This window comes from Anser brachyrhynchus, assembly GCF_964034855.1.
Source record: "Anser brachyrhynchus genome assembly, chromosome: 1".
In the NCBI taxonomy this organism is placed as follows: Eukaryota; Metazoa; Chordata; class Aves; order Anseriformes; family Anatidae; genus Anser; species Anser brachyrhynchus.
Genome location: NC_137694.1, coordinates 56047407 through 56063653, shown reverse-complemented (window position 1 = coordinate 56063653; position 16247 = coordinate 56047407). Strand labels below are relative to the sequence as shown.

The 16247-nt window shown below is 41.9% G+C and overlaps 1 protein-coding gene across 1 annotated transcript in view; it reads right to left on the bottom strand.

Moving 5' to 3' along the window:
* MYH9 (myosin heavy chain 9) overlaps positions 1–16247 on the bottom strand; it is a 69331-nt gene that overhangs the window by 33485 nt on the left and 19599 nt on the right. The window contains exons 3-5 of the mRNA XM_080578916.1: positions 15176–15332; positions 4852–4879; positions 3979–4072 (exon numbers count right to left, since the gene is read on the bottom strand). Of these exons, the coding sequence (XP_080435042.1) occupies positions 3979–4072; positions 4852–4879; positions 15176–15332 (279 nt within the window). The remainder of the gene's footprint in view (positions 1–3978; positions 4073–4851; positions 4880–15175; positions 15333–16247) is intronic.

Here is a 16247-nt window from a genome sequence, read left to right as displayed (position 1 = left end):
TACATAACAAGGGGGTTAGCCCTGGGAAGGCAACCTAAGCTAGGACATCTGCCCTCTCACAACAGAGCCAGTGTGTAGTTTTGTAAAGAGAACACCCTGAAACCAGGGTTCAGTCCTTGAAATTGGGTAGCAGCCACATTTCCCCCTCCTATCCTGGCACATGTAATGATGACAGAACACTTTCCCTCACCCACTTCTTCCTCTCCACCCTACAGTGAAGTCCCTGCCCTCTCTTTGTGACTTTGATCTGTTGCTGTGCAAGTGAGAAGTTTCAACAACCTAACATTTAAACCCAACTAACAAACAAAGGGGAAGAAGATCAAAAAGCTCATTTTTTCTCTACACAGAAGTCAGGCTGAATCTGTTTTAGTAATTTGGCTAAAAATAAAACTAAGGTCATGCTTAGCTACACAAAGATCAAAAGTTTATCAGAAATTTTCACTAATGAACCTCCTGTTAATAACTCCGCAAGAGAATGTTATTAGTGTCAAGTAGGTATCGATAAACCATAGTTCAGAAGTGATTAGGTCTCTTGAACTACCATGGTAGCAACAGGTATAAGACAACGCCAGCTCAGAGCATACAGCAATACAGAGCTGTAAGGAAAGGAGCAGGCGAAAGAGTCTGTCACATCATTACTTCTCAAGACTTGCCTTAGCCCTGTGACACAGCAGGAAGACCAAGTTCTTAGCGTGCCCTGGCAACGGCACATAAGATGAAGTGCTTGGAATTACTGTGATGTATCCATGCACTGTACACTGTCTTTGCTTAAAAATACAACCCCATTACGTTTAAAATTCTATAGAAGTTTGTGTTTTGGTTGTTTTTTAAACTTAAATGTTGACAATCACCTTACTTATTGAAGTAAGAGACTTCTTTATTATTATACAATGGGTAATTTTCAAAGCAAAAACTGAGTACAACAAAGCTGTCTAGAACAAGCTCTCTAGAAATTAATGTTCCTATCTGCTGCTAATTTTCTGACACCTGTAATTGCTAATCTTTGACCTGAAACATTTTTTAACACCTGGCATACATTTGAAGTATATAGAATATTCCTCATGAAAGCAGAATCAATAACAGCCACTGGCTGCTAGTTTTCCAACTGGCGGTTGAGCAGCGCACACTCTTTGGTATGCTCTGTTTTCACTGCTCCGAAGTTACAACACCTATTTAAAGCAATTAAAATCCTTGACATCTATCTTGTACTCTGAATTTCTTTTTTCTCACCTCATACAATTTTTGGAAATATTTCTGTGCAAGAGAGAAGTTTTGCCAACTACTTCTTCTTCAGAATGTACAGAGACAAGCATCCAGAAATCACAGCTACCTTTCACAGCATGAAATTTCTATCCAAAAAAAGTTAAAGATGTTGTTTCCCTTACTTTTTCTTCCCCCCCCCCCCCCCCCCCCCCCCCCCCCCCCCCCCAGTTATTTACTTTTAAACACTTCAGGGATTTGCTTTTGCATTCTTCTCCACAAACACAAGAGACTCTCAAATAACTGGATCCCAATAATACTGGGTTGGTTGGGGAATGAAGAGAGAGCATCGATAACCCAACCTTCATTACAAAGATTTAAGCATTTGCAACCACTATGCATGAATTCGTGATCAGCTGTGAACATTCTCATCTTGAAAAGACTACTATGTGATTTAACAAGTCAGTAGAGGAACAGAGACTGAAAAATGGGAAATCATGAATCCTAACTTCCATAAATAAAGTCTGACTAAGTGAAAAAGTATTTATGTAATTCAATTCAGTAGGCTCCAAAAGCAACTTTAACGTGCTTAATATTCACACCATGCAGCTAAAAGCTATTAAGCTGAATATACTAATGCATTGGGATTAGTGGAAGCAGCCACTGCCTCCAAAACAAAAGCACTGGAAATAAAGCATATGCTTTATATAAATCAGATTTTGCTCAGATACTTGAAAAACAGGAGCTTACGCTCAAAACTTCTGTTAGAAGACAGTCAAGAAACCTTCCTGGCAAAAAAAGCTCCACTACTTCCTATACCGTCACTAACAAAGTTCCATGCTTAGTCTTGCTAATCAGTGCCAGCAGTGGGTTTTCTGTCTTGCAGCATAACGGCTTGACACTATTATATTCTATCCCAAAGAATAAATCTGCTGTGACCCCAGATCCTCAAAAAACATTAACGTATAATGCCTCATAATCTGGTTCCCTGCTTAAGGTTTGTAAAGAATTGTTGCACAGAGCACTCATTACCACGTAACATTTAAGGATCCAGATCTAAGTCCTCTCTGGTAAGGCCAGTGCTACTGTTTAACCACAAAAGTGAAGTAACACATGAGCTGCAGGACTTCTCAGAAGAACCTTTGAAAAATCAAACTAGAGCAAATCACCAGCAAGCCCAACTCAGGACTGTTTTGTTCTCCTATGCAGATCTTTGTCCTGCTTAGGTAGTAAAAATTTTGCGCAAGGATGCACAGTGGAAGAATACTTAGCTCAAGCCCATGATTCTATTTTCCACAGTTTAAAAAAAGAAAAAGAAAAAAGGAGAATGTTGCTAAATACAGCTACTGACAGACCATGGAAAAAGCCTTCATATGTCTCAAAGTTTGGCACGTAGAAAGGCTTTTTTTTGGTTGCATTCCAGAAGTTACTTATTAGAACGTGTGCACACAAACATAGTATGCCTGCGCGTAGGGATGCCTTCTTATTCATATACTCTACACACATAAAATATGCCTACACATTAAGCTACTACAGAAAAACTTTTATGTAGAGATACAGTGGATGCACTTGGCATCTGGCTTTTATTACATGGCTCACCAGTGAACATTTCCAATGTGTTCAGCACTGGCTAACAAGCTCACTGTCTTGAAACACCCCGTCTGGAGGGCAGCCTTCCTCACCGACCTCTCTCTGCAACCTACAGCCATATCTCACTGCTGGGAATAGAAAGCCAAACGCCAAGCTACATATATCTTACTAGGAACACCACACATGCTAGATATTCATGGTTCTAGGAAAGCCTGGTCCAGTCATATTGCCCTGGAGGAATACTTTTCCAGATACATTGTTCGTGAAGTCCTGCAAGAAAAGTCTTAAAATGCAAACCAGTATTGAACGCAGAACACAAGTATTCATTATAGTACTTTAGTCTCCGATCGAACATCCTGATAAAAAGATTACTGTGCACCACACAAAAAAAAAAATTGTGAATTGTCTATGGGTTTGGTTTAGCTGCAGAAAGTGATATTGGTGTGGAGTGAAAAGCTGCTCAAAAAAAAAAAAATCACACAATGGGACAGAAAACGCATTCCTGGTGCAGAACGTGCAGTAAACGTGCAGCTCACCTACGAGGATACAACTGATGAATTCGGCAATAGTCCATCGGGGGAGAGGGAGGGGAAAAAAATATACGTGAGACATCTTCAAAGTCCTCCCACCATCACCACCACCCTCCTTTCATATGCTGCTACACCTGGCTCTTTTCCACCCGTTTCATGTTTTCCTACAATTTTCAAGTTCTCAGCTGAGGTTCACTGACTATCCCTGTGTTCTCCAATTTTGCATCAGTATCTATAATAGCCAGACCTAACGTATAAATGTGCAGAAAAAAAAGAGACAACTCCTCCAGGGAATGATCAGTTCTAAACTACCTGGACTGGTTATAGGCATTATGTCTGCATAAAAAGATCAGTATGGGTGACGCTTCTTTTATAGTGTCTCTTGCCCATGAATCCAAGAGGTTATGGATGAGGTTATTCCCCCTGTAGCTCGACTGAATTCAAAGGAGTTATGACTTTGAACAACGTTCCCTGACTCACAGTTTTTGACTAACTTTTATTATTTCCTAATAAACTGTCCTCCTCAGTCCCCTGATAGCTGTTACCATCCAGACTTTTATTGAGCAATATGGTTTTTACCAAGGACAGCCCATACATGTTTATCATCCACACAGTCAGCACAGCAATAAAGCATCGTTAAATTAAACCTAGGTCTTACCTGGTCCTTTTTAGACTTGTGTGAGGAAGCAACGTGAGCCAGGTACTGAATGACCTTCTTGGTGTTCTCTGTCTTACCAGCTCCTGATTCACCTCTGTAAAGAAAGTCTGCGATTCATTCACAAAAAAGACATAGGGGGACATGTTTCTATCTCTAATTCCCAAAGGGCTACAGAGCTCCTTAAATCCACTCTGGCTATCACGACACCTCTCAAAGCCAACAAAAACTGAGTGATACTACAGAGTGGTATCAATGTAGGCTGGGCTGCAGGATAGCCCTCTGCCAGTTTGCCAGTGGGTATGGGTTCTATATGAGGGCACAAAGGACGGAATGCAAACAAAAACTATGTTCTCTGGTCACTTGGACACGAAAATTGCTACGTGGCAGAGGAATCATCCAAAGGCAACTGTAGAGCTAGGGGTGAAAGGAAACAAAATGAATCTTTCGAAAAGAAACCTCCTGACTGGGTGTCAACTGAATTTGTTGTGTCTAGATGAGAAACTGCTGTAACAAATAAGAGTATCTATTTGTTACTTATCAGCCTCATCAGTGTGAATACTCTTAAACACAAGAGCTACATCAAATCTTAAGGAGTTCTCCAAGCCTTTTCCATTGATAAAGCCTTCATTCTTCAGGAGTTTGGGCACGAAGGTTCTTTCGAAACCTCCTTCCTTCCTGCAGTTCCCATGAAAATTATTCTGTAGAAAGGATTAAATACATATTGGAGGACCTGTAGCGGGGCCTGCCTTAACTCTTCGTTATTACCTGATTTACTGAGCCCACCCCAGGCACTTATTATCAAGAGAGTCCTCCAACCAAGATTTTTAACACAAACCTTTACATCCACACAAGCTTGCAACTGTATATACTCACGTGCAAAGGATGGACTGATCCTCTCGGTCTAGAATAAAATTTAAAACAGTAGTCAGACTAAGACTTGAACAGCAAATTTCTATGACAGATGCATATCAACATCTAAGACATAAACAGGAAGTAGTAAACTCAACAAGTACTGACAGAAATACAGCCAGGTAAACCCTTTTTGGGCGACCACCCTCCCACATCTGCCAAAGTTAAACTGCAATGGTGCTGTTAGGTTTTCTTCATCAAAAAAGAACATAGGTTGCATCAGTCTTTCTACAAACATGCAATAACTCTCCCGGTGAATGTTTCTTTACCACAGATATATACCTGGATGTACATCTCCCAGTTATTCACCCCCCTCTCCCCTTCAATTATTCTGGACCCATACTGATGTTCAAAAGCAATCAGCAGAGCAGAGATAACAGAAGGGAGATAGAGGGCCGGTGGAAGCAGGACATGAACTATTAAAAATTCCAGAGTACCAAAAGCTCACATCAAACAGAGGCTTTCAGCCCAGAAGAAACACTGGAAGCTCAGTGAGAAATTGTTGTTACTTGTTTTATACAGGATGGGCTTGAAAGCTAGAACACTGAACAGCAGCCTAAGTGCTGTACAGCTGATACATTTGTGGCACCATCCCCTATAGTATTAACTGAGCAGCTGATAATAGTAGAAACTTTTTCTTTTTCATATTGACATGCCACAAAAAACAAGAATGGGGATGTGGTATTGAATGCTAAACAGTAGACATGCTAATTCCTGGGTTCATTTCCCAGCTGTGGATGATGAAATCTTTCCAGTCACAGAACTTCCTTCAACCAGCTTATCCACCACTATCTTCTCCAACATCTGTAACCTCCTTTCAGCTTTCACCTATGATTCTACTTTCTCATAAGCAGCCCCGACTAGTCTTTCCACCATGCCTTCATCCTACTGCTCCCCCAGCACTTTGTAAAAACGCTCCCCTACTTCTGCCTTGATTTCACTTTGCATCCACCCTTCCATCCTGCCTCCCCCTCTGACTGCCCCCAGTCTGCATCACATTCTCCTCGATGCCACCAGGAACCAGCTAGGAGCACCGGGCAGATGCGAGAGTGCCTGTGCCTAGCACAGCTTTAATAGCTTCTTGTAGAAATCACAGGGGAGGTGAGACCTGTCCAGACACTGAACGCTTAGGAACTGCAAGTCATGCACATAGTCCTGCATCACACCAGAGCTATTGAGACACTCACAGAACAAACTAAGCCATCAAATTTATTTATTTTGCTTAAGAGCAGAGAACTATTAGATCATCCAGACTGAGAGCCTGAGTATCACAGCAGTTTGATTTCATCTCCTTATTGTTCTTTTTACACACTGAGCTCCAATTTTGTGTCAGACTCGAGTCTAATCTCTTAAAAGACAGCAAGCCTCAAACATCCACAAGGAGAAAGTATCGCTGAATTCCTCCAATAAATTATTGCCGCAACTGGTAGCTTTCATCAGTATGTTTATGAATGTGACTGTTTCCATATTTTAGCTACTGGTCCTTTCTCTTCCTTTCTCCAGTAGCTTAGAGAAAGGAAGTGCACTCAGTATTCTCCTCACCAGACACACACTTGGATGATATAATTGAGTCACCAAGCTCAAGACTTTTTGTGCAAGATAAAGAGACTGAACTCTAATTAGGGAAGGCTTTATAGTTTCAAGTACTTGGGCTCTACATGACTACTTTCCATAGCCTTTAACGCTGCCACCGCAAGTGAATTTAGCATGAATGCCATATTCAACAAGAAAAATCTCCTATAAACTCAGTTTAATAGAGAGAAGCAATCCAGCTTTGGGACACATTTTCATGGAATACAGAAGGCGGGAGAAACTACCAAATTTGAGATTCGGTCTTTTCTTAAATTATTCTGCAGCTGCTAATGGAGACATTAGATTCATACACTACAAATAAGTAATTCCTGCTCTGAACTTCCTTTACTGGAAACTCATTATATGCAGATGAGCACAAAAGTTTAGAGGAAAATAATCTGCTTTACCACAGATAATACCTCTCTCAGAAAGAGCTGATCAGCCCTAAGACTGGAAGTAAGCAAGCAGAAGAAAATTGTCACTCAAATAGTTTGGGCCCAGCAAACAACTAAGCATCCAAAACCAGACTATGCGGCTTTGTTAGCACTGTACATTCATTTTTTTTCAAGTGCTGAATTTTATTCATTGCCTTTAAGATACGTACCCCTTTTGCTGAAGGGCAGGTGAAGAGCAGATGTGAGCCAGCCCCAAAGGCCTCACCCATTCAAGGTTCCCAGCGGGTCAATGGCTCAGCAGGCACACGCCAGCCCTCTGTGTGACTGGGCACTTTGAGGGTGGATCGGGGAATAACTAGTGACTCATTTATGGATTGCCTAAGGAAATGTATTCTGCAGTAGTGCGACACCTGGGTGCAATTCTCTACCACAAAGCAGTTATGGTAAAAAGAAAAGATTATGCTTCTGAATAACATTTGACTTTCAAAAGCTTGACTATAAGCAGGCAGTCCATTTGTCCTAGAAAAGCTTGTCTTTGCATTCGGATACTACAGATGCTCTTCTAAGAAGCCTATTAGAGAGAGAAAAAAAAAAAAGATGTCCCTAAGGATGGCACTCCTCACTCCTGGTAGCCAGCTTCGGTGTTGGAATGATGAGCTGGAGCTCCTCATGCAGGCAGTGGAGCCCTAAGTACCTACATACCACATGCTTCCCCCTTCCCTCTCCTCCAAGATAGGATCCTCATTCCAGCAAAATACACTGATAAGCAGGCAGGCAAACCAAGTGCTGAACAGAAAGAGAGATGACCAATATCAGATAACCCTCAGAAGCTCTTTGGCACCGAGCACTCTGGATCACGACAGGTTCTGCTGCAGTTAGCTGAGAAGCTCTTGTAGAGCCTCACTGCAAAAGGAATAAGAGGCACCAGCTCTGTGGAGCTACCCAAGGAAGTCACAAAGGGATGAGCACAGGATCTTTCCACACCCCAACACACAGCGAGGTGTTGCAAGGCAGGAAGAGCCACAGACGGCGTTCAAAAGCCCTCTCACATTGGGCTTTCCTCCCCCAGAGCACTCGCCCGGTGGCCTGCTGCAGCTGCGTTAGTCACCTCCGCTGTAGGGCAGCCAGAAGGTACCTGCGAGTGCAGGCAAGCCACCGGCAGCGTGCAGACGCTGCCATAAAAGGCAACATTCCTGGTTGCAATCCGGGGGAAATTCTTTCCCAGGACGGCAAAGCAGCAGTCATTGGGATAGCTGGAATTCTTCTAATTGTGTACAGACAGACAACTGAATAATGTGTTGAGCAACAGGAAATTGGAGCCTACCAAAGGGCCAAAGAGCTAACAAACACAAAAGCATAACTTTTAGACACGCTTCCAATTAAGACCCGCCGTAAATGCCAATATTTATTCTCCATACAATACCGACTTGTGCCGTCATGAATCAGAATGCTATTGCCCAGACAAGAGGCCACCTCCAACTCCCCCCCCACCTTTTTTTTTTTTTTTCTTAGGGGATCATTCAACATGGGCGTACTGCACAGCTTCAGTCAGCACTTGCCTTTACTCCATTGTCGGTTGTGCAAGCAACCTACTCAGCAGAAGAGACTGTGCTGGGCACCATAAACTCAGCTGCTTGCAAGAACACAATCAAGGAACGCCTGATTAAAAGAAATCTGCATCTGCTTTTCCATCCTAAACAGAGTCACTTATTAAGAACAATCCAGAATAACAACTCATTAGTTAATTATAGCAACAGCTCTGTATTTCAGACCAGCTGGCAAGGAAAGCTTTTTATCTAGGGCTCCTCTTTAGCTCCCATCACCACAGTATTCAAGTGATCATAAGAAGCAGCAGCCTCAAGCACCCAAAAATTCAGGAAGTCTGACGTCCTTCAAATTTAAGCTATACAGCAGTATGGTACAATAAGATCACTAGATTAATTTTACTGTATTTTTAAAAATATGATATCTAACTTATTATCGACGTCCTTCAGCCCTAAAATAAAAGACCTCATTTTAGACTGCTTCCAGGACTTCTTGGCACACATTAAAAATTAAAATTAAAAGCCAAAACTTAAATTAATTAAAAGCCAAAATTTGTTTTGACAAGACAGACATCTCATGTATTGGAAGTCCTCAGCCAAAGACTCCAGTGCAAAATAATGTATCGGAGGGAATTCTGAACTGCTGTGGTGGAATATATTGGCATAAACGATAAACGAACAGAGCCCCAGACTCCTGAATTTTTTTGGATGTCTTGGGATGGGAGAAGGAAAAGGTTGCCAGGCTGGAACTGTGCAATGTGGGATGTTCTGTAACCGAGATGTGTAGCCTAAGAGGCCTTTATCAGCCACTTCCTCCGCCCGAGCGACTGGTTCCAGGCCTGCTCATGGCCATAAAAGGAGAAGTAATATAGCGCGCACGCTGCGCTGACATCATCTCCCCGGCGAAGAGGAAGCCTAGCTGAAAGGCAAAGGCTTGGCTTGCGATCCCCTGCCTATAGCTGACTCATTAAGGCTGAGAGCTTAACCATAGCGAGGTGGTACCACCCACCGCCTAACCGCCGCGCTCTGGCGCAGCGGAGGGGCCTGGCCCTCTGGGTTTCCGTTACTGCAGCGCGCCCCTGAGGGCCCGCGGCCCAGCTGAGGCATCTGCCTGCTGGCCGCCTCCGAGCTGACCTGAAGCGAGGAGGAGTCGAAATGTGTGCTCCAGCCATGCTGTAGCTTCAGTTCTCGCTCTCTTCAAGCTGCTCATTCTGACCTCAGCGCCGTCTAACAGCCAGCGTCCTTCCCTCAGGGCTCTGGGGCATGAGGAGCCGCAGGCACCTGACACCGCTGCGCTACCCGGAACAACCCCACCGGCATAAAATCAAATATATTCACAGCGGTGCTTTAACCTACATGCTGGTTTGAGTTCCTGACACTGGTTTGAGTGTCAAAAACGCTCCTGGGAAACACCAGAACAGAGCCCGACAGCTTGCTTTTGCACTGTCATTTAAGGAATGCATTAGACAAGAGTTTCAAAATGCTAATAACCTATCATTAAGTACAAGGGGAAAAAAATCAAATGAAGGATAAGCATAGCATATGCAAGACAGCTCTCACAGAGTTGAACTTCTAGATATGAAAAAGGAAAAAGTCATTTGATTTGGCAGGACCACTGCAGTGCCAAGATTCAGCTTTGCTGTATGTGAAGTTTGAGGACAAGCACAAGGAAAAAAAGAGTTTCATTTCAAAAAATGAAATACATCCTACTGGGTCAAATGCAAATATTTATTTCCCCAAGCCATTTCTGGACTAAAGCCCATACCCCTTTCTGTAGCATTCCACAACTGAATCTGGAGATAGCAAAACAGGAAAACAAGTTAGGCTGTAATTTTCGGTTACACAAATGTTTATGAAGTTCTGACAGGAAAGAAAAACTGGTATACGGCCTGCAAAAGCTCAGGCTGCTCACGATACTAAAACAGCGTACAGCAGGGAAACCGACAGAAAGGGCTGAACTATTACATAAGTGACTGCCAGAAGGCTCCTGCTCTGGTTTACAGGAATGAAGCAAAAAGGGTGTGGTAACTACTAAAAAACAAGCGGGCAATGGACTCTTTTAGCTCCTTGTTCTATTGAAAACCACATTTCAAGACAGATTTTTTTAGAGTTGCATTTAGAAATCTCAAATGATTCAAAGCATGTAAAACATCTCAAGAAAATCAGAAACTACATGTGTTTTCTTGCAATTTGCACACAAGCACCATCAAATGAACATCCTCCATATTTAGTATCCAAATTTAATACTGCCCTTTGCATCAGAAATTTGGACAGATCTTGGAAAAAAAATAGCGAAACCACATGCTATTTTCCTTAGGTTTTAGTGGAAACAGAATTTGACCCTTATGTGCAACTTGAAAGAGACACATCCAAGCCCCTACCTAATCTGAACAGCTCTCTCAATCGGGTATCCCTCAATTGGTAGGCATGCACAGAATATTGCAGAGAAAATAAAGACACATTTTGGGACAGTGTAAAACACAGTGCAGTATAGCAGACAAGTGCTAAGAAGCAACCTGAGAAAGCAGAACTGAGACCCAAAAGTTAGAACGGAAGTCTCTACTAGCTTGGAAACTTAAGAAACATGTAAATGGCTGAGAATTACAAATACTTCAAGATCATGTTCTGTAGGAGCAGATCTAAAGGATGGTTTCTTGTGAAAGTGACAACTGGGTCTGAGGTGCATCTGAAGACCTTCAAAAGCAAGCCATTCGTCTTAAAATAGCTAGCACTGTTTCCTCCCTGAATATAACAAGGCCAGTAAAGATCATGAAGGTGCTATACTTCAGATTTTTTTCTTTTAAACACCAAACCCATAGACTGCCTAAATTCTAAGTGAATACCAGCAAGTTGCTGGCCACATAGGCTCCTTTGCAAACTAATCCATCACAGTCAAGGAGGATTTAATCACTGCACAATGATTTTAAGAGTTTTATTCAGTGAACCATTAGGAGCTCTATACTGACATGTGGAAAAACTGGATGAGAAGTGAGATAGAGTGCATTCGCTAGCAACGTACAGTCTGTTTTCTCTCCTACATTTTAGTTGAGCAAGTTGAATAGTAGCTTAAAAAAATGGGCAGAGTACACATACAAGGGAAGAGCTCTGAAGAAAGCATTCCAGAACAACCATACTAATCCAAGCTATTACAAAGGAGTTTCAGGCACTGACAGTAAAATGGCCATCATGCTCCAGACACCAATGAAACTTCTAGCTTATTTCTAGCCTCAGTATTTGACATTAAAAATTCCTTGTGTGCGCTCTGAACAGACAAACAGGTGCTATTTGATAGCTTTAAAATGTTTTTCTTAATAGATCCTCTGGAGAACGCAAATTGAGGTAAAGAATTTACCCCTTCAATGTACATCTGCTGCTTTAGATTAATGATTTGTCTGCTCAAGACACCACTCCACTTACAGGCACTATGCTTCTTCAGTCATCAGTGCCAGAAAAGTAATTCTTCTGAAAGCAGTCAGACCTGAGGCTTCTGGCATCCAGGTTACCCAGGGAACAAAAACATTAAGACAAATGTGTGTGTGTTTTTTTTTTCTCTGAAAGCAAAAATGTTTTTATTTTCTTCAGAATTCTGCTCTTGAAACACAAGAAGCATCTCCAAGTACCATTCAGCAAAATAACGTTTTTACCTCATTTCTGAATCTTAATGTCTTTGGTTGGAGGAAGAAGGAAAAAAGAATCAAAAAAATTACTTTTAACACATTCTCCATTATCTTATTGCTTCAAGGAAATGCTTCTGGTGAAGTTTAACAAAAACAATTTAACCTCTTAGGATACATGAATGCCACATGACACTTCTGCAAATGGAATAACTGTGGTAAACACAGAAAGAGGACCAAACTTTGTGCACCAGCAGAGATGCCTGAAAAGGGTTAAATAGTTTCTGGATTAGCAGAATTTGGAATAAAACTCTCATCTTCCTCTCCCTTCCCAATTCCTTTCCTGAAGAACCTCCCTTTGAACAGCCTGCTTATTAGAATACCATAAATTGACTGGGGGAAAAATGTAAAACAGTCCGTATCAATTAATGTGAAAAGCTTTTCCAGTCTGTCAGCTTAAGAGATAACTATACCCCGTGCCGGAAGAAGTCAGTCTCTAGCTTGCTATCCTCCTTCAGACCATGAAGGACTCCTTGTCTTTGGGGCTCTGAAAGTATTGTAGGGAAGGCATCCTAATCCTAAATGCCTCCGGCTCATGTGGAGCACTGGACCCTTTCATGTTCTGTTCTCTGTACAGATTCCTGCCATACCACTGGCTGCTGCATCAAGCCTCCCCCACTGCTAAGCAGAACTGAGAAAGTGGACTAGGAATGTTGCTTTCCATTGCCCTAGAGGCTAGCTAGGGCCGGAGACATTGCAACAACCTACTCACCTTCGCTCCCAGTAGCATACACCAGAATGCTGCTGTTTTCCTTTGAAATAAGGCAGCAAATAACCCTACAGTGATCTCCAGGCATTTTTGCTATCAAACACGTACATATGAACCAACACACACAAAATTCTACCAAACCTAATTAATTGGTCAAAGCAGGCTACTTCAAAAGATAAGTGGGAATGATTTTCATGTCCAACAAGCATTCCAACTAGACAGCAACAAGGTATCTCAAGCCAGGCAGAGAAGAGCTGAGACAAACCTCTAGATTGTCAGGACTGTTGAGAATATATCATGTAGCTAGAACTGTTCTGGAAAAGGTAAACACTCCAAAAGAGCTCATAGCAACTTTCCAGTGCTAGGAAAACAGTGGCAGGGCTGCCTGTCTTCAACTTTGTACAACAAAAAATTCAAGACTGGGATTTCTGAACTTAGGACACCACTCAAGGGGTGGTCTGATGGAGACACCTCTTTTGAAAAGGAGAGGAATTATCCATGTAGACCAACCACCAGCTCTGACCCATTATCAGACAAGTAGATGTCATCTGTTCCTTCTTGCAGAATTGTGGCTGTCCAGATATCCATTGCCACATCCTGATGGTGTATGGTAGGGATAAAGGACAAGATGCAAAACCGTGCAGTTCCAAATGGTTTAACTGTTGACTGTGGAAGGAGAAAGACTTATTTGGTCTCTTACAACAATGCCACAGAGCCCATTTCTGATGCTATGTAGAAAAGATCTTTTTAGGGAACAATAAATTTGGTAGGGTTTAGTCAATACCTCGTTTAAGGAAAATATATGTTGGTACTTCAGCTGACAAGGAGCAGGCAAGAGAGAAGGAAGTAATAAAGGAAGTGAAACACTGATAAGAGGTTTATAGACAATCGTGCTGCTCGGTCTTTGAAGGAAGTGAGGGCATACGTAGATCCAGGTTCAAGGGTCCCCACACACACACTCTGGATACAGCATTCCGTTCAGAGCAACACTTAAGTAGTATAGGAGTATTTTCTCAAAAGCTGTCATATCGTCCACAAGTTGCCATCAGTACCCTGCCACCGGTCCAACTGCAGCATGTCAGTATGGCTCTCCCCTCCACACCCAAGGCTTTTACCAACACAGCTTAATTTATCTATCACGTTAGCTCTCCAGTGTGCTCTGATCCACATGGCACCACACCTTAGCAGCCTTCTTCAGCGTTGCTCACATGGTAAATTTGTTTAAAGCCATAACTCAGGCAAGTGGAAGAAGTTTTTCTTGCTCCCTTTCCACTCTGGATAATCATGTTGTTATAGTTTTCCTATGCTTGGAAGTGCAAGTGGTAGTGAGGGCAGCGAAAATGCAGAACCCTTTAGAGCAGAGACTAATTAGAATTGTAAAGCATGTTTATTGTATCTGGCCTTTGTTCAACACCTGAGACTAATGACAAGACCTAGAGACACACACCTTAATCATCATTGCTATCTATCAGAAAATAAAGGAGTATCTAATTTATACAAACTATGCCAAATCAAACTGTCCTTTAAACGTTACAAAGCGTGCCTCTGCATATAACCTAGCTAAGTACAGGAAGAAAAGCACAGAATACCTCCACACCCGACCACTTTCCAAGTAACCCATACACAAGCACGTTCTCTGTGAAAGACCTCCTCACAGAAGGAGGGATATGCACAGGACCTTCAGAGCTCCATTTTTATGTTCTCAAGTGACAAACAAGAAGCAGGTATTTATGACTCTTTACTTCCCCATGGTATGCACAGCACGGTGGTGGGGAAACAGGTCAATCTGCTTACTTTCTTTTATTCTATAAGAAGACAATGGATGTATTTAATATTGCCTGATAGGAAGTTTTATTTTTAACAGAACAAGAATGTAACCAAACAACTCATCATCAGTAAAACTATCACTGATCATCACATTTCAAAATGTAGGGCATACTAAGCTCGTTTCTTCCAACCAAGCTGTATGACTGGGTTTTAATAATTTTGTTAAACAACTCCATCAACTCCAATACACATACTTGCCCATCTACAGCTATGATTCTGTAAGATCATCACTTAGAGTAGGAAAATTTACCACTTCAGTTCTCCTTGCCTACTTCTCTGAACCACATGCATTCACACCGTTCCGTCCTTTATGTCCAGTTTAGCTCTTGCTAAAGAATATCAGACCCTTCTTATATTCTGAAGCAAGGTTCTTCAATCCACTGGAACAGGAGAAAGCTATTAAATCACCTGAGCACAAGAGCCAGTACCAAGTAGGTGTCAGGCGCCTGCGAACAAGGAAGTAGCAATGCCTTTTGACAGCAGTGAGTGTTGTTCTCCTACAGTGTTTTGACTGCAACCTTGATTTGTTATTTCAACAAAAAAGCCATTACCTCAGTCAGCACTCACCTTGCATCATACTCCTGTAGGCTGTGTCTGTGATGGCATAGATATGAGGGGGCATCTCATGTCTCTTTTTGCCTTTGTACATCTCCACTATTTCTTCTGAGTATATGGGCAGGTTCTTGTAAGGATTGATTACCACGCAGAACAGGCCTGAGTAGGTCTGGGAAGAAAATGCCCCAAAAATAAAAACAGGAGTTAAAATTTTGTACACTCATGCCTTTTAACAGTGTATTACTTCCAAAAAAAAATGTTTTTTAAGTGCTTCTAAGCGATATTAGAATCTCAGCAACACCTGAAGTTATATCGACTTGGATGGTACTCAACCTTTCCAAAGTACACAAAAAGCATCGACTGACACATTAGTCACACTGATAATCAAACTAGCCAACTCCCTAGCTAATTAACAGTCCACTAGGAGTGGCTTTTCTTCATCTCAACATTTTGATATTTAAGTGTCTATTTCATTACATATGATAGGCGCTCAGCTCCTAGAACCATGTATTTTGTTATGTTCTGCCTAATGTTTCTCTATCTACTGCATATATTTATCCAGTAATTGCTCAGTTACAACTTAATAAAACTTCACGACAACAAATCAGTTTTCTTACGTCCAGAAATGTTACAGATGATGCAGAGACACAGCAAGATATTACAGTAAAGACAATACAGAGATGCATATTCCCTTTCACACATGGCACTCATTAGCAGGATGTACAAGATCTTCTTGCCCGTGCTCAACAGTTTTCATATTAACTCATTGCTACTAAACATGGGAAAGAACAGATAACACAACCCCAAACACTTCCAATGGATGAATGTTACTGGTGGCATCAAACTACTTTGTGAGGTCTTAATGTATTCCTTGAATAGGAGCACAGCTTGCTTATTTTCAGTTATCTCCCTGCTCACTTACACTCGGTGTGCAGTAAATAGGCAGACGCTGCTCTAGCTGGGAAAGACTAGATGGGTCTCCTTTCTAGAGGGTAGAATTTTACATAGGTTTATTTGAAGAGAAGTTGTTCCTCCCTCCTACCCTTTTAATAAAAGCACCATTCCAATGTAGAAAATCAAGCCA